This window comes from Equus asinus, chromosome 2 (assembly GCF_041296235.1).
Source record: "Equus asinus isolate D_3611 breed Donkey chromosome 2, EquAss-T2T_v2, whole genome shotgun sequence".
NCBI lineage: Eukaryota > Metazoa > Chordata > Mammalia > Perissodactyla > Equidae > Equus > Equus asinus.
In genome coordinates, this window is record NC_091791.1 from 159,945,931 (window position 1) to 159,968,662 (window position 22,732).

Genomic DNA, 22,732 nt, shown 5'->3' on the forward strand with positions numbered 1-22,732 from the left:
ATTTTGACAGAACAGTGGTCTCTTGGGGCATTACAATGCATAACACATTTAATTTTCAAAGCTAGGGGCTGTTTTCTAGTGGCAGTGTTCTGGTTTGGCTACTTTGCTTTTAGTATACAGAATGATAAAACTAAATTGGTGAACATTTGAACCTGCCATTAGATACCTGGTAACTACAACATTGTTTATTAACATAAAAGAAAGTACTTACATTAAAAAAACCCAGTATAATAGAGAGAGATATCCGATATTCCCTCCACAATTTTCTAATATTTTAGACTTAATGTCAAGACTGTGAAGCATGTGAAAAGTCTGATTCCCATGTTTGTGATATAGATTCATTTATCCCTTGTGCTTTTAGGAGGGCATGACTTCAGATTGTTTCCATTTGAGTATTAAATAAAAGAATGTTGGTCAGTGCTTAAGAAATTGAGACAGGCCAGCTTTTGGCAGTTGTGATCCAATATTATGAATAATGATGAACATTTGTGTTTTGATTAAAATTATTCAGCTTATTAATCTATATCTGATGTCCTAGGATGTCATAGTACTGATTGTGTTTGTTATATGGATAGGATAAGATTTCACTTAAATAACTGTTCTTAGTTTATAAAAATAAAATAAACCACCCTGTCAAAATACAAACAAAAAACACAAAAGCAAAATTTGCTTTTTTCAATGCGTATTAAAATATGATTATTCTGATATGTGAGCCAGTATTAAAATAAAGTTCCAAATTGTGTCTGCATGAATAACTCTGAAATGTTTATATTCTGTATTTAAACATTTTTATTGTTTATTTTTGTACTTTTAGGTTTGCCATCAGAAAAATAATGCTCTTGGAATTTAGGTGAGTTAAAAGGCCTTACTTTGATAAAGTTAAAGATGACAGCGTGATTTAACTTTTAGCTAAATTTTCTGTACATTTCTTTGAGTGGTTAAGGAAATGAGTCTAAATTTTTGAAGATTTATATTTTTGTGATTGGCTTATTTTGGAGTATGTGTATGATATCCTTTGTTTTCAAAGATGATGCTCCATTGTCCCTTGCTCCAAATAACTTGTATTTGAATTGTTTATCACTAGTTAATTAAGATAGGGTCTGCTGAGCAATTTCTGAACTCTTACTTGATTCTTCTAGTGATCAGTAGAAGTAAATTGGAGTTCATTTCTATAGCCACTTTTTCCCTGCCAAGCTAAGTTATTAGCAAGGCAGCATTGTTCTGACCTAGCCACTTATTACATAAATATTTCAGACCAAACAGAATTTTTAGATTATGAAGTATATTAGATCATGTTACAATCAGGTGTGGCCACTAGGCTGAAAATAAAAGCCAGGGTTGTTGTTGGTGATAGTAATATTTACCATTTATTGAACCTTGTCTTGTACTAGGCACAGTGTTAAAACATTTTATATACAGAACACTCACAGCAGCTCTGCTAATAAGTATTATCATTTCTATTTATTGGAAGAAGAAACTGAGATCAGAGAGGTTAAGCAATTTGTTCAACATAATGCAGTTAAGTAATTGATAGAACTGGGGTGACAATGCAAAGCTCGTGATTTTTCCACTTCTCCATGCTGCCTTGAGGTCTTGTCTGCATCAGAGGTCAGAGTCTCTGTATGTACAACTGTTACTTCCTGCAAATACTGATTTGATCCTGAAAAAAGTGTCATGAAGTAGGTGGTCTTAATCATTTTTACAGAGGGAAATTGAAGTTTATAATTATAAATTAACTAGTAAGTTGAGTGCCTACTATAGCCTAAGAAATATTTGATCTCATTTAATCCTCACTATAACCCAAGTAAGATCTTCCTTATTTTATAGAGGAGAACATTGAGGCTAGAAATTGGACTCCCTTAGATTAATAATGCCCTTTCCACCATATCATGTCATCTTTCAAAAAGACAGATAAAAATCAAGAGGATACTGATATACAATTAGGATAAAACTAGAATTCTACAGTCCAGGCAAATATCAGAAACCAAAAGAATTGCAATAACTGAAGGAGAAAGCAGCAGAACAGATTGAAGGCACCAATAACAGTGAAAGATTTTTAATAACTGAAAAGGCAGGCTGTTAGCTTTAATGAACTCTCTATGTGAGAATGACGTTTTCTCTATACCAACCTGCAAACATAACTAAAGTTTGTAGTAGAGATAATTGATGGTCTCTTGCTAGAATGGAATGTGAGATGGCATGGGGAAAGTGGCTGGGAGAATGAACTAAGAAAGAAAAGGGTTTCTGTTGGTGAAACTTATCAGAAATACATGTTATGTAAATTACATTTGCTATAATTGCTGGGATAGGATCAGGGAGTAATTGAACAATCCTTAAGTTTAGAGAAAAGAGATGCAGTTTGGAGTCAGCTCTGTATCATCTGTATACCATGGAGATAACTCTATTATCTTAAGCAAATTGTGACTCTCATATTCTCAGTTTCCTCACCTAAAATTGTAAAGAGTAAGTTTGGAGTTTACCATGTAGTCACATAACACCAAAGCCAAGACATTACTATTAAAAACTGTGGCAAGCCTGTGATATCCCCCAAGACATTACTATTAAAAACTGTGGCAAGCCTGTGATATCCCTGGGGCGTCTGCAGAAGCAAATATAAAGATACTCCAGAAGGATATGTATTCCAGCTGCATTGCAAAAAATTCCTATAGATAAAACTGGTAATAGTGAGTTCAAACTCCCAAATTACAAAGCATATTAGGATAATTGATCCTATAAGCAAGAGTTAGTCAAAACAACAAAGGACAGAATTACACCCTCCCACCCCCCCAAGAACCTTAGGTAATTAAATAATTCATATACACTGTCAATCATTATGTTTTAAATTATTATGAGTATGAGAGAATAAATAGAATATGTGAACAAGGAGCAAAACATGGGAAATAGACATATTTGGGAAAAAATGGAAATAAAAGTCATTGAAACTTAAAAACTCAATGGACAAATTAAATAGCAGATTAGACACAGCTAAAGAGGGAATTAGTGAACTAGAATATAGATCTGAAGAAATTATCTAGATAATAGCAAAGATAAATAGAGATGAAAAATATAAAAGGAAATTAAGAGATATGGAGGCTACAATGAGAAGATCCAGTAGGAATTTTAGAAGAGATTTATTGACAATGGGAGCCTGGCAATTTAGAATAGATGATGGTTAAGAATTTTCTACTGTTGAAACATATGAGTCTTTTAGATTCGGGGAGTACCATAAATTCTGAACAGAGCAACTGCAGAACAACAAAGACAGAGTGAAGATCTTAAAGTCTGCCTGAGAAAAAAGATTATCCAAAGAGGAAGAAGGACAAATAGATTGATTATAGATTTCCCAGTTGTAATAATAGAGAAGATAATAGAATGATACTAGTACATAGGAAACAATCACTATCAACCTGGAAAGAATCCTATAACCAGCTAAACTGCCATGAAATACAGAAATTTTGGATAGATTAACACTAACAAACTATGGCTGACGGAAGTTCTAAAGCACGTAATTCAGGGAAAAGGAATTTAAACTTGTAAGAAAGGAATGAAGTGAAGCTTCATGCATTTTATTTATGAAAGAGCACTCTAGTCTCTTGTTTAGGGCCTTTAACCATTATTTTGGGTAAAATCCTACTTATCAAGTTTCCTAGACTATTGCAAATTTAAGTAAGGGTTGCTAAAGATAGACCCATGGAAATGCCAGTGTGAGCAGACCTTTGAAGTATAAGAGAAAGTAGAAAAATTAATAGTGCGACAGCAGAATCTAAAACGCTTAACTGTGTGTGTGCACACATGCATGTGTGATTGAAACATGCATGTGGAGTGATTTAAAGTAGGAGCAAAAAGTCCTGCTTTTCTTCAGTAGTACTTGAGACTGTTTTACATCCCAGTACAGTAATGAATGATACCCTGAATGATAAGAAATGGCTAAGTCATGTTTTAGAAATCAAAAATACTTGTTTGTTTAGGAATACTTTCACCACAGTCTTAAAATAAGAATTTTGGTGTCCTGAAGGTAAAATGCCAGTTACCTTGAAAACTGACTTATTTTTGAATACCTTGTAAATGAAGTATTACAAAGCTTTTTTTTTATTATTAAGTCTCTTTCTTAGTTTCTGGAAGTCATTTGGTTCTCATATGAGTTAGCATTAACGTCTCAGATACATTTATCTGTGAAACTGCGCATTATGTCATTTTGTTGTTGATATTTGTGAGATATTTTTCTTTTGTACTTCACAAAGAGCCATAGATAAGGGAATATCCAGTGTTCTGATGATGATAATTACGTATGTTATTAACCTTTGATGTCTTCCTGTTTGGGAGCATAAGACTCTCATTCCCCAAAGCTGCAGTTGCTATATATAGGCTTGAAGCAGGTAGCAGTAACCTAGATTACAGGTAGATTTATGAAGGATTCTCTATTTATATAGATTTTCAAAATGTTTTCAGAAAGTTATAAATAATTATGCTTTTCCAGGTGAATGACATATTATAATGAGTGGTAGTAACTAATGAAATTCTATGCCTTTTCATTCTTCACAGCCAGTATCTTGAAAATTACCTCTGGATGAATTATTCTCCAGAGGTGTCCAGCAAGGCCTATTTAATGTCAATATGCTGTATGGTGAATGAGAAATTCAGAGAAAATGTCCCTGCATGGGAGGTAACAGATTTAAATTATTTGATAGCTTTCATACTGTGCTCACATAAGCCATTACAAAGTAGCAGAACTTTTACTGATGACACATAATGCTTTTAGAACAGAATTTTACCCCATAATAAAGTAGATGTAGAGAAAAAGAATGAATATATGTAAAATAATATTAGTTTTCTTTCAGTTTCAGTATTTTCTTGAAACCAGTTTACCATGAATTGAATTCTGCTTTGTGCTTGAAACAAAGAATGGCATGGATTATAACGACTTTTACATCAGATTATGTGAAATTTAAATTAATCAGCACAAATAGATAATGCTCAAGTGAGATAATATTTTTCAGTGTCCTTTTTCATAACAAGGAGTATATATATATGTAGGGTTATATGAATAAAGTAGTGTTTCCAAAGTTAAGACAGATGTTTATATTGTAATTTCAATTTTCTCTTTCTCCCTGATTTGGGGTCAGCTTTCCCTTTTTGAAATTTCTGATAGACTGACATTTTCTCTTTGTGCTAGTGTAATAGAGGCTTGTTCAGTAGAGTTCCAAACTCTGGATTTTCTTTGGCCACCATAAAATGGTCAGCTCATCAAAAGAGTTTCTTTCCTTCCAGTCATACTTTTTTTAAATGAAGAAAAGGTGTGGATACTTGTTGTCTTTTTGAGGGGATGGTCTCCAAAGTGAGAAGGTGTTAGACTCTTTAAGATAAAACTATGAACACTTCTCTCAAATATTCAGTAAGTATGTGCCATCTTTGGGCAGACTAAAGCCCAAAGTATCTGTGGGCCTTTTGTCTTATTGAGAGATCTTAGGGATTTCTTGAAGTTGGCCTCAAGCTGCTCTAGGAAGGGGTAGAGGGAGAATTTTTTGAGCTAGGAAATGACCTGATCACTTTGCGTGTTATAAAGACCGCTTTAGTGATTAGGACTTGAAATAGAGAAAAAGCAATACAGATTAAGAGAAGAGGTTACACACAGATTTAGAAAGAAGAATTGATTGGATTTGATAATTGAAGTAGACTTAGGGATGGATGTAATTTTCATAACCTTCTAGGCTTAGACAACTGAATATAGTAGATGATAGTGCCATTTACCAAGATAGGTAATGGAGGGTTGAGGAATAATTTGGAAGGTGCAAAATTATTTGAGTTTTAGACTTAGTGAGTTTAAATTGCCTTTAGAATATCTAGATGAAATTTTCTAGTAGACAGAGGAATCTTACATTCTAGAGTTAAGGAGAGAAATATGGACTGAAGATGTCTATTTAGAATCATTAACATATGGTAGTTGAACTAATGGGAGGGGAGAAGAAGAATGAGGCTAGAACACTGCTATTTAAGTGACAAAGGAAGAGGAGCCTTCAGCGCATTGAAAAGGAGTTAAGGGTTGCTAAGAGTCCATTGGCAACTGTAACACCTTACAGGGAGTGCTGTGAATGGAACCTTGCTTTAGAGAGGTGAATGAAAACAACTAGTGTAGACCACATATTTGAAGCACTTGTCTATGAAAGAAGAGAGATGTGGCAGAAACTAGATGGGGAGGTAGATCAAAGAGAAGCTTGAATATATTTACATTATTTGCTTTTTTTTTTACATTATTTACGTGTTAAGAGTAGAAGAGCTAATGTAAAGCGGGAGAGGCTCTCGAGATTAGTTAGTGGGAAAACTATCATTTTTGCTAAGCATGTGGTTTGTTTGTCAGAAGAAGTAAAACATTTCAGATCCTTAATAAGAAAACAAAGACTAAGCTAAATATAGGTGTAATCCATAACAGAGAAAATAAAGGAATTAAGATCATTATTTTATTAGCTGAAGGTTTCTGCACCTCTCTCATAGTCTTGCCAGAAACCTGTATTTTGCTTTGCTACCATTAATTATAAGTAAGCAGATAGTCTTTTTGTAATTATTTGGTTTTGTTAATAGTCTCCTAAAAAGTCTACCAGAGTTCGTTTAAGGGAGAAAAAGGTGAGCAAGCCCTTTCAAAATGAATTTTTATTCTTCCTCTTTTCAGACGTTTAAGAAGAAGCCAGACCACTTCCCATTCTTTTTTAAGTGCATCTTAAAAGCGGCATTAGCTGAAACCGATGGTGAATTTTCACTCCATGAACAGACGGTCTTATTGCTTTTTCTTGATCATTGCTTCAATAGTTTGGTAATTATACTTTATATTTTGGGGGAACTTTCAAGTTTTCTTGTTCTTTTAAGTTGAACATAGGTGAGATTACCTCTGTAGCCAACTCTTCATCCATAGTAGTGGGGAATGAGGATAATGCTGAAACCTTGATTTCAACCACTTCTCAATAAAACCACTTTGTAAGATCTGTTTGCTTTTTAACAGATTTGGATTTGATCTCCTTTTTCTGTCTAGTCACCAAGAAAAATGATAATGAGAACTGAAATCTTCCAGATAGAGCAGCAAAGAATCTGGTTAATATGAACTTTGAGTACTAAGACCTCTGCCACAAGCCACACGCAGAAACCCAGTTTCATTACTTTTCAGTCATGCTTCATGGACAGACTGGATGATCAGCAGAAGAGTTATGTCTTGAGTTGATGAATAGGGCAGTTGCGGATGACCTTTGAAAATCTCTTGGATTGTGTAGGACACATTTTTATCCTTCATAAGAGTATCTTCTAAAAAATGAAATATTTCTAGTAATTAATATTTCATTTGTGCTTTCCTACTGTGGTTATCTGAAAGTATATACCTATTTATTTAAAGATAGGTGCTTCTGAATTGATAGGGCACTTAAACCTACGCAGGAGAATGCATGGGATCCCTTCTTCTCCTGAAGACTGAATATTGATAGATGGATGGTTATTACTGCCTATTTCCATGTACTGCCTCACATGGAGCTTGTAAAGGCATAAAACAAAAAAGATTTATGATGTTCCCAGTGGATGCCACTATTATCTCTTTAACATTTATTGAACTAAACAAGTATTAATATAAATAGACATAATTCCTTGTCAGAAATTGAACAAAGACAAGATTTACTTAGTATTTGGTGCTAGGTTTAATTAACTTAAAACATAGCTTATTATTGAAATGCTTTATTCTTTTTAATATGCTGTCAGTTATTTGAAGTAGTTATGTTCTGTAAAGTCATCGTGGATACTATTTTATCACTATAAAGTGAATAAAGAATTAGCTAAAACTGAACCATTGCTCCTAGGCAAAATACAGGGTTAGGTTCCTGCCAGCCTCTGGTCACAATATTTTCATCAGCCGATCAGTACATAACCTTGTTTTATGTATGTTCCTGTTTTAAAGATACCTTATGTGATATATATTGTTGATTCATTAACATTGAATTCACAGCCAACAGCACTATAACTTAAGTCTGAAGGAATCTTATCTCACATATTTTCTCCGTAAGGCACATCACAGCCTTCCTGCACCTAGGAACACTAGACAACACTTCATCCCTGTGCTTGGGGGCCATTTTAAATAGCAGAATCACCAATAAAAACCACAAAAATGTGAAAAAGGTAGCACTAAATAGATCACATAAAGGATGTGTGTTTACAGTATGAAAGCTGAGACAAGAAGGCAGAGCGTCAGTTTGTTCAGCCTCAGCTGGAAACCTGCAAGTTGGGCAACTCAACATTTTTCACTGTACTGTCCTGTCTGTGAATGACCACAAAAGCACCGGGAGTATTGAATTTGGGGTTCCAAACACATTTTTGTGAGTAGGTGAATTCGCAAATACAAAATCTGCAAATGTGGTTTTTTTGAAAGTATTGAAATTCTTAATATTAAAATAGCATCAATTTGAAAGTATTGGTGGCATGTTTCCCCCTGCCAAGACTTAAAAAGGTGGTAGGCCCCTATGACTTAGGTTAAAATGCTGGTGTGTTTATAAACTTGTTCTCTTCATGCCTTAAACAGGAAGTAGACTTGATACGGAGTCAAGTACAGCAGCTTATCTCCCTCCCAATGTGGATGGGCTTACAGCCTGTAAGTATTTAATTTCAGAAACTTAGCTGTATATGTGTTCTAAGTGGAACATGTGGTTTTAGATTTTGTTGCTTTAATATGGTTATAAAATGGTAGCTAAAAATTCCCTTTCCTGCTTAGAAAATTTATCTAATTTACTTTGCATTAACTTATAGATGTAGTTTTTTCAATTTTAAAGTTTTTGTGTGCACCTAGTATGCATTTCACCTAATTTCAATATCATAAGGTGAAATAAGATAATATCTATTGTGCTTATAGAGAAGAGGGTTAATTTAGCAAAATAATTATTCTTATGTGTGTCTTAGATGAAACTAAATGGAGGCTTGAATTTTTTATTTTCTTGATTGGAATGTACATACAGCTATAGGAGAAGGTCTGGATCGTGTTTAATGTTAATGACTTCATTTTTTCATCAAATCCTTATTGGATAATATGTGCTGGTATCAAAGCCAGGTTAACAGAGATCTTAGGGAGTAAAGTTAAAGCCAGCAAATTCCAGCGTAATACTTTGTTCAGAATTCCTTTTCCTGCATGTGGGTGTTTTTGCGGACACCCAGATAGGCAAGCTCATTCATAGGTACAATTGATGGGGATGAAAACAGGCACATATAAGTAATTAATAATAGTTAAAAACTGGCAAGTGCCATGAGAAAGAATATGGTAATATGGACATTTCCTTGTTTGCTTGTAATAGCTGTTTTTTGTGTTCATTGTTTCAGGCTCATTTTTCAAACTTCAGTGATCATGCTGATAAGTGTTAATGCTCATATTTTTCAAGCTGAAATCCTTAATTTTAGAGATAAGAAATTTAATTGATTACTGAGCTTAAAATGTTGACTAGAAAAGGCAGTTTCTTTTGTCTTATTTTTTTATTAGCAAGTCTTAAAATTGAACAGATTTTAAAAATATAGTTGTTAGTTTCTTAGTTTCCAGATTTCGTAGTTTCTCTCATGTTGCTTTCAAATTTCGGTCCATTACTCTGTATTGTTTGCATACTTTAGAAAACTAGCTAATAGTTGATCTCACCTTTATCCTTGGAAACGTTGAAGTTACTGGTGATTTAATATTACATCACTCTTTCAGGCACGGTTGGAGTTAGAATTAAAAAAGACACCTAAGCTAAGAAAATTCTGGAACTTAATTAAAAAGAATGATGAAAAGATGGATCCAGAAGCAAGAGAGCAGTATGTTGCCAAAGCTTTGTTCCATGTTGGTTTATTCTGTTGTAATATATTGATTGTGCTTCTTAGATAATGTGGACTGGTTTGTTGTTGACATAGTCCTGAACCAAAGAAATGATTAAGAAGTGCTTTTACTTAGGCTGTCATGGGAATATTTTTCACAGAGGTCTAAAGGGGAAACCACGTCACCACCATGTTTTTTTTCTTTCTCTTCTCCCTGCCCCGGTGATAAGTATATCAATGATCTTCTCCCTGCCTTTTGTCCCTGGTCTCTCCATCATAGGTGGTTCTCAGTTTTCTCCACAATCTTCAGGCTGTCAATCCAGCTTTTCTTACTCTGTCACTGTTAATAATAACTTTTATACACGCCAACCATAATTCATTCATTAACTCAAGAAATAGTGAATGTTTATTATGTTGCCAGGTACTGTTGTAGGTATAAGGGATATAGCAGAGAACAAAATAGAAAGTAATTCTTGCTCTCGTGGAGCTTACATTCTAGTTGGGGAAGACAGCAATAAACAGATGAATTATATAGTATATTAGATGGTGATACGTGGTAAGGAGAAAAATCAAGTATAAGGACTAAAGAAGCAGGTGGGGGCTATGTGTTATTTTAATAGTAATTATCAAGTAGATAGAAGTCTGGTAGCGAGTATTTATTGCATTGAACAAAGTGCTATTAGTAGGACACAGGGGAAGGATCTGTATACTCTAAAACGTTTGTTTCTCTCACTCTCAGGCTAATTCGTCAACTATGCTCTTGCCTTATTTACTCCTTGACTGTTCCAGCAGTAATCTTTTTTCTTTTTCCATCTTTAATTGCTCTTTTCCACTTCTTTTTCTCTGCTTATGTATATATGCTAAGGACTCACTTCCCTTGGGCCTCTGATAGCTTTTTTGACTCTTATTTTTTCTTCCATTTAGGAGAGTAGTTTATACATGTGCAGATAGTAATGGAAGCCATGAGTACAGGTGATATTAGTTAGTGAGGTATGTAGACCATGAAAAGAGGACAAACTGGAGTTATGCTGATGGTTACTGAAAATAGGAAGAAATGAAAAAATCTGGATGTCAGAGAAATGAGTTTGGGAGTAAGGGAGTGAGAGTTATGAGGACAAGATATTAGAGTCAGAGTAGGAGCATCCCTTTGTAAATTCCAACTCCAGTCTCAACGGTTTCATGATATCTTTCCAGCCAGCAGCCTCTTGATTGGACTAATTGCATGATATCTTTGCATCATTTGACTACTTTTTCTTTTTAACCTCCCTGTTCCCATTGCCTCAATATGATTTAATCCTAAATCTCTCTGGTCTGCACTTCTCTGCTTTCCTGTCTTTGTCTTACCTTTTGCTATGTACTTCTATTTCAATGCATGCCATGAATTTCAGTTTGGCTTAACTAATTAATACTCTTGTTTTTTCCTCCCAAACTCACCTTTCTGCTCTGTTTCTCTTAATTCTTCCTGCCATTTGAGCTTGGAGCACTCCACTTCTCTGACCAGCTATTTATATCCAGTCAACCAGTGCTATCAGATTCATTTTTTGTCCTTCCTCTCCTTTCTTGTCTATCCACACTCTGTCATCTTAATTCAGGCCTTTACAGCCTCTTGACTAAACCACTACAATAAATTCCTATTTGATGTTTCTTCCAACTTTCCCACGTCAATGAGCGTACGTAGCCATCTTCGTAGAAAATTATGTTTATTTTGCCATATTCCTACTCACCACCTTCCAGTGGTTTGCTCATTCCTGTAGGATAAACTCTAAACTCCTTACAGCGGCATTCAGAAACCTCCAGCTGTTTCTTGTGACTTCTCAAACCACTGGACTAGTCTGTTCATTGTTTCTTAAACATTGCTTTCCAAAGTACCTTTTCCCCTCCACTCCATTTACTTCAAGGTTAACCTTCTAAACACTCTTGTAGACCAACTACTTTAGGCCACAGTGCTTTATTCTTCTGAACTCCTAAAACACGCTGTGTGTTTTTTACTGGAACGCCAGCTGTTTGTGTAATGGTCAGAGCATGTAGTTGTTTAAAGTATAGGTTCTACAGGTAACTTTGGGCAAGTTACCTTACCTCTGAGCCTCAGTGTGAAATTGGGACAATAGTACCTATTTCTGTTTAGGACTGTTGTCAGCATTAAATGAGATTATTTGTATGAAGTACTTAAACGCAGCTCAAATCCTAGCACAGTAAGTGCTCAATTAATGTCAGCCAGTTTTATTAATTACATGCTGGCTTGTGTTACTAGTTATCTTTGTATAACATGACTTGTCATTTCAAGTATATTTTAGTCATTCCCCTCCTTTGTATTTCCAGCAGGACTGGCATAATCAATATATGATGGTTGCTGATTAATTGGTACCTGGTGTATCTTAAATTAGTAATGAGTAGACACAGGTGGAAGTTAGTATATTGATAAGGAGATCTGATCGGTGGATACCAGGAAAAAGGGGGGGTGGTGGGAGGGCACAAAGGGGGAAGTGGTGTACCCACAACATGACTAACAAAAATGTACAAGTGAAATCTCACAAGGTTGTAATCTATCATAACATTAATAAAAAAAAAAATTAGTAATGAGTAGAAAATTGTCTTTTAAGCTAACATTTAATTTTTAGACATTGTAATATTCTATTTGCTACTTTAAACATATTAAAGTATAAAATTACTCACCTCCAGGCCGGCCCGGTGGCACAGCGGTTAAGTTCACACGTTCCGCTTTGGCGGCCTGGGGTTCACTGGTTCAGATCCCGGGTGTGGACATGGCACTGCGTGGCAAGCCATGCTGTGGTAGGCGTGCCACATATAAAGTAGAGGAAGATGGGCACGGATGTTAGCTCAGGGCCAGTCTTCCTCAGAAAAAAGAGAAGGATTGGCAGCAGTTAGCTCAGGGCTAATCTTCCTTAAAAAAAAAAAGAAAAAATTACTCATCTCGTTTTAACTACACGCTTAAACATTAGATTTTTAATGTTAAGGGCAGACTATAAATGAAATTTTGAAAACTTTTTAGTCTTGACCTTTAAATCACAAGTGAAAGCTTTTACAGTAAGAAGAAGGAGGTGCTTTCTTAGCTGCCTTGTTAGGCCAGTAACGAAGCTCTTCTTTTCTTCATGTAGTGCTGTATTTACATACAAAGAAGAGGCTATGTTCAAATTATGGTCCCAATTTCAGAGAAAGATAAAAGACTTGTTCAGTATTTAAATTTTGCTTTTGAAATAATTGTTTTTCAAAAATAGTTCGGTCAACATTATCTCTCTGATTTTAGAGCCTATCAAGAACGAAGATTTCTTTCACAACTCATCCAGAAGTTTATCTCTGTGCTGAAATCAGTCCCGCTTTCTGGTAACTTTCTTCTTGTTCTCAGCTCATTTGTGAAGTTCTCATTTAGATCTCCCCTGTAGTATTTACTAATCTCTGGTCTAAAAACTGCTCTTAGAATGTTTTAAAAGTGTGATGACAAAGTGTATCTCCTCCACTTTTCAGATACATTACGAGTCTGAGTACTGTGACTACCTTAAAAATTCACATATTTTAAAGGCACCAGCACGGTTACTGAAATGTTCATTTATTTAGCAAATATTTTTTGAGCTTACTTACAAGACTCAAGTCCTTAACAAGGTACTGGGACACAGTGGTGAACAAGACAGTCACAGACCCTATCCACATGGCATTTTCACTATGGTGCTGAATAGTGTTTTCAGGCGACATCAAATACTGTTTGGAGAGGAAGAAGAGAATTATTTTTGAGATATGAGCTAGACAAAATCGTGGCTCCTATTTATTGATGAAACAAACATAAGTACTATGTAGAGTATAAACTTTAAAATATACCATGATTATACTATATATGGACGCATATGTGTGTCTGTGTGTTATATGTCTATGTACCAAGAGGGGCTAATTACATTAGTTTGGTTTGCAAGATCTTCTTTATAAGCATTTAGTGAATGCAAATAGAATATTGTTTACGTAACAAAGGTATATATATACTATGTAAGATATGTAATTGGTTAATAATATTTTATTTCCTAACTTGAATATAATCTAAGAACAGCTCTGCGATGTATCATATTTGTATTTTTGCATCAGAGATTGTAGCTTTGTTTAAAATACAACAAAATTGCTTATAAATGCTGAGTCTCCAAGTAATATTTTACAACTGAAAATTATACCTATAATTCAGTGAGCAATAGACACTAATTCTAAAAATCAACTCTACCTGATTTGGGGTATATTATTACTACCACCATCAGTAAAAGGAAAAATTGTCATATGCTGATTGATAAAATCTGAGTTGTTTAATATTAATATATTTAAATCTTTCAGTTAAGCAACCTAAACCTGGAAAGAGGACTTAGATTTGGTTTTCTTAACCAAATAGTAATAATTAATGCTTAGAACTACTAATGTCTGTAATAATTAGGGTCATAAAAATTGACTCTAGCTATGGAATGTTTATCTAGGGTCATGTAGAAAGGTTTGAAAATCAAGTGACAGCAACAACATAGGCCTGCAGTAATTTTAACAACCTGTAAACGCTAACTGTTGCTGCTGTTTTTCATATATTGTCAGAAAACAGTATTTCTTAACTTGATCTTGAGCTTTAATGAAAATTTGTTAATTCGCTGGCAAAGGAACCAACAAGATGATGAAAATAGTGTGCCAGTTCAGAGAGGGTATAAAGATGGATGGATTGTATCGTTAAGAAACAGAAAACTAATTTTTAAAAGAATAAGAAGGATTGTAGTTTCATTTAACAGAGCAATTAAAAACATGTTCATATCAGTTGTTATAAAGGAAACCTGTGTAGGATGATCTGCGATGTCAGGACTGCTGTCAGAAGAAAGGAAAAAAACAGAATACATATAAGAAGCAAGTGATAAGGATATATTGGTGTCTGAAATTGGACTAACAAGGTTTCAGCTCTGAACAATATGATCAGTAGGGCCAACTAATGTAAAAACAGATAGTTTTATCCACCAGACCTCAGGAGTTGAGCACCAGGCATCGTGTTCTAATTTTAAATAGGCCATTGCCAATAATTTTCTCAGGCTCTAAATAAAAATACAGAATACAAAGTTTGCTCACTTTTTAAATTTTAGACAAAAATATTTTCCTTTAACGGTAACAAGAACAAAAGATCGCAGCAGAGGACTGGTTTGAATGGATTTGATTTAAAAGTTGCTTCTTTATATTCTTTAGTTTCAACAGCTGTGTGACCTAGACTGTGTCTCAGAAAACTGGATTCTAGTTTTAACCAGCTATTACTTTGTTCTACACTTTCATCTTGTCATTTTCTCTAGTCTTCAGTTTCTCACCTGGAAAATGAAGAGCTAGAGTAGATGTTCTCTAAGATTTTTTCCAGCTGTGAAATTCTGTGGTTGTTATTTTAGGGTCTGGTTTATGGGCATGTGTTAACTAGAAAAGTTCCACTTAACATCTCCATATATTAGTCACAAAAGTATTCACATTTCTGTCTTCATAAAGCCCTCCATTTTCCTGTATACTGCAAATAAATTAAATAAGTGGATTTATCTGAGCATTTGTAGGGTGCTTTGTACAGGTTTAGCACTGGATTAGTTGCTGCTGGGAGTCCTTAGACTAAAAAGCAGTAGGGACCCTGAAATTATCTTCTTTTTAATTGAAACAATCTTGGCAGGATGGTTTAGCTGGTGAAATGGTAGACCGTTTCCTGGCATTAGGAAAAAAGCCTTATAGCTTGAAAGTATGTCATGTCACAAGGCAGTAATTATTTGAAAAACAAAAATAAATGTTTTTTAAAGTAGTACATTAGTGCTCATGAATAGCATAAAATAAAATAGTAATTTAAAAATATTTTATTGCTCTATGTGTCATTGGCATTTTAATGTCAAAAGTAATGCATGTATAGTGGGAAAAAAGTCATAAAAATTGTCCCTTTAATTAGTTTGATGTGTATCTTTCCTACCCTCTTTCTGTGCATTCTAAAGATAAATATATCTTTGTATGTTTACATGCATGCATATATGTATGTTGTTTATGCATGTGAAAGAAGTTCTAAAAGTTTGCCATGTGAAGACAATAGGAAAGTGGATCAAGAATTGATAAAAAAACTGCCTTTCTAGTTTTTATATCCAGATTTTTTCAAAATCTGACATTCAGTACAGATTTTTAAAAATTAACACTTTAAAAATATTTTTGCAAATCTGATTTTTAAAATGTATTTCTGATGCAAGCTAGGTTTTTCATTTTCTTGTATTTGTAGAGCTAAATATAAGGATAAGCCCTGCTTTTTTTGACATATATGTGAGGTCCTTACTGTGAATCATAGTTAGTCCAATCCTGATGAATAAGGGACAAATGACGTTGTTTAAATAACTGATTAACTGCCAATTTTAAGATACAGTACCACAGAATGGCCTAAGTAAGAAAATGCTAACATGTTTTCTGTTATGTCTAGAACCTGTCACTATGGACAAAGTTCATTACTGTGAAAGATTCATTGAACTTATGATTGATCTAGAGGTAAGAAGTGTGCAGTGACCTTTCTGTTATATAATCATTTAGGAGGCTCAGATTAAGCATATGGCTATATGTGAAATATTTCTTTGTCACCTGAAACAGTCCTTTCTTTGTTTGTACCTATTTTAAGGTGTCTCATAGAGAAGAGTCAAAGGCATTTGACCCTTGAGGTCTTCAGATGACTGTCAGATGGCTGTTTGTAGAAAAAACATTATTTAGTGTAGTTATTAAACATGGCAGTTTATTTTCTGTCGCATTTTAATACCCCTGTATAGAGTATTGAGTATTTAAATACTGACTGAAGTCATGGTTTATAGCCATTTCTTTAATAATCTCACTTTTCTAAATGTGCCTAATGTTGAAGAAGAAAGATATAGCTCCTGTTGTGAACTTTTTAAATTAAGGTTCTTAAAAGAGAAGATTTCATACTATTAGGTACAAGATTTTGATGGAAAGTTCAGGTGCAGAGTTGGTGTAGTTCAGATTGAATTCATTTTCCTTCCTTTCTCCTTTAATGAAGGAAATTGAAAGAAAATCCTCTCCATTCATTCCTTATCTGGAGAGACAGGGTGGTTTCTTGGCGTGAGGATTAGAGTGTTGGACTAGCAGTCATTCATGAGATCTTCATTCAAATTCAAGCTCTGCCAGTAACTAATTTATAACCTTTGAGGATCTCAATAACCTCATCCACAAAATGAGGATATTTGATTAGATTAGTGGTTTTCAAACTGATTGTCCCAGTTTCTCATCATTGCCTTGCTGGCTGTCATAGTAGGGTGTAGGAAGAGGAAACTGAGAAAGGAGTCTCCAGTTAGGGGTCCCAACTCCCTTTTCTCTCAAAGCATCTTCGTTTTTAAACCTACACACAGTACATGTTGGAATTTTGTGTAGGATTTTGTTTGAAAACTAGTCGTCGAAATATCTGTGAGATTTCTTCCAGTGCTGAATTTTGTTTAGAAATATTACCACTGAATTTATTTACAATATGGACCAGACCCCTTGCTTAGTGCACCATGTCTCTTGGGAGGCTGGAGGGTCCTCTGTCCGTGCATGATTAATATTTGTGAGTTAAATATCAGTAGACTTCGCCTCTGGCTACAGAGAACATGCAGACATAATTATTGCTGTGATGTATATTTTTTCTAGGCCCTGCTCCCCACAAGGCGCTGGTTTAATACCATCCTGGATGACTCCCACCTTTTGGTTCACTGTTACCTTTCCAATCTTGTTCATAGGGAAGAGGATGGCCATCTTTTTTCCCAGGTGAGCATTGATGTATTTGAACATACTTATCATTTTCATTTCTAAATTGATCTTTTCTTTGCTGTGCAACTGAAAGTACCAGGGTATGACAGAAAGTAAATTTTGCTAAATATTGAATTGAATAATGTGAATTCCCAGTTAGTCATTTTAAAGTAAAATCAAGTCTTAATATACAAAATGAATGTTTTCTTTTGTAGGTTACCTCTAGTAACTATATATTATAATCCTTTGTTAATCACATGTGATTTTATTATTGGACTAAATTATGTGTGATGTAGTCCCACATGCTATGGAATATAATAGATGATGAGCATTAGTTTCAAGTGAACTACACCTTAATACCATGGTTCTCTTTCCATAAGATGATGGTGACAGAGGCAGTCAATAGCATGGAAGTGTGTGTATACTTAGTCTGCTGCCTTGAGTAGGAAGGCATATGCACTCCGTATGCTACTTTGGATAGGAAGACAAAGTGTTAGGGTTTTGCCTTCCCGGTAATGTCATCCAGAAGAAGAGTCGTCTAACAAACTTCTAACACTTGCCTTTTGATGAGATCATAGTTGGAGATACAATTTTTGTGTGTTTGCATATTCTTTTAAGAATTCTTTTATCTTTTATCTGTAAGCATTCCTTTTTTCTCATTCTCTTGCTAAATTTCTATCCAGTGATTTGCCAAGTATATTGAAATATATTAAATCCTAATATCTGATCGGCCATAGATTAGAATTAAGAATGATAAAGATTTGGGGTGAACGCAACCTGTAGACTACTGATGCTGCCGGCACAGGGGGAAAGCAGGCCTTTGTTAGCAGTAGGGCTTGATGGCCACAGAGACTGATGAGAGGAATGAATAACTTAGCTTTTCCACCTTGCTGTTTTTCCTCTAATAGAAGAAGCACATAGAGAAGAGTATCTCTAATTATGAATTCCAAAGCCCTCATTCAGAAATTCTAAGTGGCATAAGTAAAGACCTCAGGAGTTCCCTCTAGTGGTCTAGTTCTATAAATTTGCAGTGATGTAGATAGATTTTTTTTTTTCATTAGAATCCTTAATGTCTCTTCAGTATTGGAATTGCAGTTTAAGTTCTTCTTGTAGAAGTAGCTATGTATATGAAATAGACGATTTATTCACAAGGCACATACTTTATTCTCACATAAGTAAAACACGTTCGGATATGTTCTGAAGTGTTTGTTGCATTGTTTACATTCCAGTTTTTAAGCACCTCTAAGAAGGAATAGGACTTATTATTTTTAGTAAATAGTGTTTGTTCATGCTTTCTTGCTCTTATGTTCACACAGTTTATTAATTTAAATGTATCCTTTCAGCTTTTGGACATGCTTAAGTTCTATACTGGTTTTGAGATTAATGACCAGACTGGAAATGCTCTGACAGAGAACGAGATGACTACAATTCACTATGATAGAATTACTTCTCTACAGGTAATTGAAATGCATTATCGCCTTTGCCTCTGCTCCATAAAGTTGGGTCATAAATAATTTTTCTTTTGTATAGTACAAATAGAAAAAGATACTTAATAGTGTTTTCATCTTGAACTTTGTAAATATTGGTAATTCTGATGAATTAATGAAAAAAATGGCATTCTTTCATAGTCCTAAGTCCTGCGAATCAATATACTGATGTTTGACACTCAGAAATATTAGTTATTGGGCCAGTTTGGTGCATTATTAGTTTTATTTTATGAAAGACTATTTCAACGTGACAAAGTATGTGTAAGCATTTATAATTTGAAAGATAAACACACATAATGAGACTGAAATTTACCAGTACAGCTCAGATCTGCTGGAAAAGTGCCTTTGTTTGTTTTCTATTACTGATTTCATCTTGCTCTTGAGCTCCATTTCCTCTGGTGGCAGAAAGAAGCTTTTGTCAATTTAAAGTAATTCATTTCTTTCTGTTTTAAGAAGTCTTTTTTTGGGTAAAGACTAAGTCAAACTTAAGTTCAAACTGTCTTTCGTATTCAATTCCACCACCTGTCAAGGAGTCTCTGCTTTTCCTCTCCTCTCCCAAAGTGGCATCTGGGAACATGGAGACACTAGGATAGCCTCATTCTTTGGAAGAGGAATGATCTGCACACTGTCCCAGCTCAAGTGTCTTTTCCTGCTTTTTTCAGAGCATTAGTGTTCTTGTCCTTCTGCCTCTGCCTTTGAAGTGACCACAGTTACTGTGGCACGTGGTCTCTTCTCTCGGCACAGGCAAGGCGTGATGGTTGCTCCTGAGGAGCCTGGATATCTCCCTGCTAATGAGGCCCCAACCTTGTTCTTGATGGTACTGGAGTTCTCCTGAGAGCTGACTAACATTCATTTCTTTGCTTAGACAGCTTACTCTAAGGCTTGGATTGCAGAGTTACTGTTTCATTGCCTGTAGTAATCCTATGGCAGGCTCATGCATAACCTCGGCAACATTCTGTGTTATCCACTGTGGGGCACATGAAAACTCCTGATCTTCTCTGTGCCACATGGGCATTAAGGAAGACTAGGAATGTTGTCTCACACACTCTTACTAAATCAGCATAATGCCACTATTTCTGTTTTCTTGCAGCTTACCCCCTGTTGGTTGGAGGTGCTACCCTGTAAGGTCCTCTCTTTCCAGAGTTCTAAAAGATAGCAGGGCACAAGCACACTAGGCTTTTGGCCTCTCTCTCAAGCTCTCTCTTTAGTGGAGAATTTCCCTTAGGCCTTTCTTTTAATTTTTTTAGGCCAGTTCCCCTCCTGTCAGTAAAGCTGGCCTTCATGGCTATTTTTATCTACATTCAAAATACAGTTTTAAAATTAAAAAACTGAACATTGACTCTTTGTTTTTGCATTCCTACTAGAACAATTCTAGTTTTTTCTCATTGTATTGAATGCTTATGACTGAATAAGGCAGAAGTCCCATATGAGAAGCATATAAGAAAGAGAAGTGCATTAATATATTTTTTAAATATTATTTCCATTATATAGTATATAAATTGTAGTTGATTGTATTAATATGTAAACATTAATTTTTTTTTTGCTCTTTTCTAGAGAGCTGCTTTTGCACATTTCCCTGAACTCTATGATTTTGCCCTCTCAAATGTGGCAGAAGTAGATACTCGGGAATCCTTGATCAAGTTTTTTGGACCTCTTAGGTAAGGCAACATGAAAGGAAAACTGCATTTTAATTTTCTTTTCTGCTGTTAGTCTCTTTTACACTATTTTAGGTAATGTTACTTGCTGTGCTACTCTTCACTGACAGCTAGAAATAGCACTTCTCTCTAGTGGTATCTCTGAGTCACTTAAATATAATTACCCATCTTCTCTTTCTTTTTTTGGTAAAATTTATATTTTTCATAACTTATACAGTTTTCCTAGATCTTATATTTTCTTTAAAGTGGAACATAAAGCTGTTATCCCATCAATCATAAACAGCATACTGCAGAAACCAATAAATGTTGATGATATGTGATATTAGAGATGTGACTTAGGAAAATTTTTGCGTATTTAAAGTTTATGAAGTTAGTAATATTCTCTGGCATTTAGATTTCTGATGTTACACTTTTTTTGAAAATAGTACTAATAGCATACATTTATTTGCTGTGTGGTAGGCACTCTACTAAGTGTATAAATAGTTTAATTCTCAAAGCATCCGTGTGGGAAGAGTAGGTACTATTTTACATATAAGGTAACTGAGGCACAGAATAGTTAAGTAATTTACCCAGTTTACACAAGTAAGTGGCAGAGATAGGATTTGAACCTAGGTAGTATGATTTCTGAGTCCTAACATTTTTTTTTAATTTTCTTTTTATTGAGGTATAATTGACACACATTGCATTAGTTTGAGATGTACAACATAATGATTTGATATTTTTATATATTCTGAAAAGATCACCACACTAAGTCTAGTTAATATCTGTCACCATACATACAGAACTTTTTTTCTTGTGAAGAGAACTTTTAAGATCTGCTCTCTTAGCAACTTTCAAATATACAATACATTGTTATTAACTATAGTTGGCCATGCTGTGCATAACCTCCCCAGGACTTATTTATCTTATAACTGGAAGTTTGTACCTTTTGACTCCCTTCAACCCCCATATCCCCTGGCTCTGGAAACCACCAATCTATTCTGTGAATCTATGAGCTTGTTTTTTTTTGTTTGTTTTTTTAGGTTCCACATATAAGTGAGATTATAACTTTCTGTGTCCGACTTATTTCACTTAGCATAATACCCTCAGGGTCCATCCATGTTGTCATAAATGGCAAGATTTCATTCTTTATTATTCTGAACCCTAACTTTTAACCACTGTGCTTTGCTATTTCTCCATTGTCCTTAACTCTTGGGAGGATTTATGTTTAGTTAGTTGGCTATTTAAATTAAACAACCGATGTTGGTCTGCTTGTTCATTTTTACATGAGAATTTAATATTAACTCTTACAATAGCGCATCGATCTGCTTCCTCCTTTTAAATAACTTCATAGAGTTTGAACAGGTCTGCCATACTATTTTTTAATCATTCTCCCATTGGTGAATCTTGAATTTTTAAATTTTTGGCTAGTACGAATAATTTGGTAATGAATATCCTTTTTGCTTCTAGGTAAAAATTTTTGTTACTGATTCCCAGAAGCAGAATGGCTGACTCAAAGGGCTTATGTGTTTAATATTTGTTATATATTGCTAAATTTCCTTCAAAATATATACCAGTTATGTACTACACCAACAATGTAGGAGGATTTATTGTTCTCCCTACCAACAGTAGGTAAATTAGTCTATTAGTCTTTAGTTTTTGCTAATCCAAGGGGGGAAAAACCCTCATTGTTTTACTTTACATTCTGTGATTATATCGGGGGAGATTGAGCATCTTTCTATTTTTCTTGCCCGTTTGCATTTCTTCTATAATTTGCTTGTTATTATCCTTTGCTAGTTTGTATTCCATTGCTTGTAGTTTTTGTTGATTTTTTTTTCTGAACCTTTATGTATTCTGGATACTAATATTTTGTCTAGTTTGTGTTGCAATTATTTTCTTTCAGTTTCTCACTTTTAAGCTTTGTTTATGGTATATTTTGTTATTGCAGATGTTAATTAATCACATCTTCCCATCTTTTTAATAACAATAACAAATGCTTTATATACAAGGCCTTCTTCACCATAAGATTACAAAAAATATTGTCTTCTATTTTTAAAGCACTTTTGC

General features: G+C 34.5%; 1 protein-coding gene across 1 annotated transcript in view; it reads left to right on the forward strand.

Moving 5' to 3' along the window:
- Positions 1-22,732, forward strand: part of AQR (aquarius intron-binding spliceosomal factor) — a 95,948-nt gene that overhangs the window by 12,710 nt on the left and 60,506 nt on the right. The window contains exons 4-13 of the mRNA XM_014847311.3: positions 815-850; positions 4,543-4,663; positions 6,665-6,805; positions 8,546-8,614; positions 9,698-9,798; positions 13,064-13,140; positions 16,238-16,302; positions 17,446-17,562; positions 18,888-19,001; positions 20,586-20,689. Coding sequence (XP_014702797.2) covers positions 815-850; positions 4,543-4,663; positions 6,665-6,805; positions 8,546-8,614; positions 9,698-9,798; positions 13,064-13,140; positions 16,238-16,302; positions 17,446-17,562; positions 18,888-19,001; positions 20,586-20,689 — 945 coding nt within the window. The remainder of the gene's footprint in view (positions 1-814; positions 851-4,542; positions 4,664-6,664; positions 6,806-8,545; positions 8,615-9,697; positions 9,799-13,063; positions 13,141-16,237; positions 16,303-17,445; positions 17,563-18,887; positions 19,002-20,585; positions 20,690-22,732) is intronic.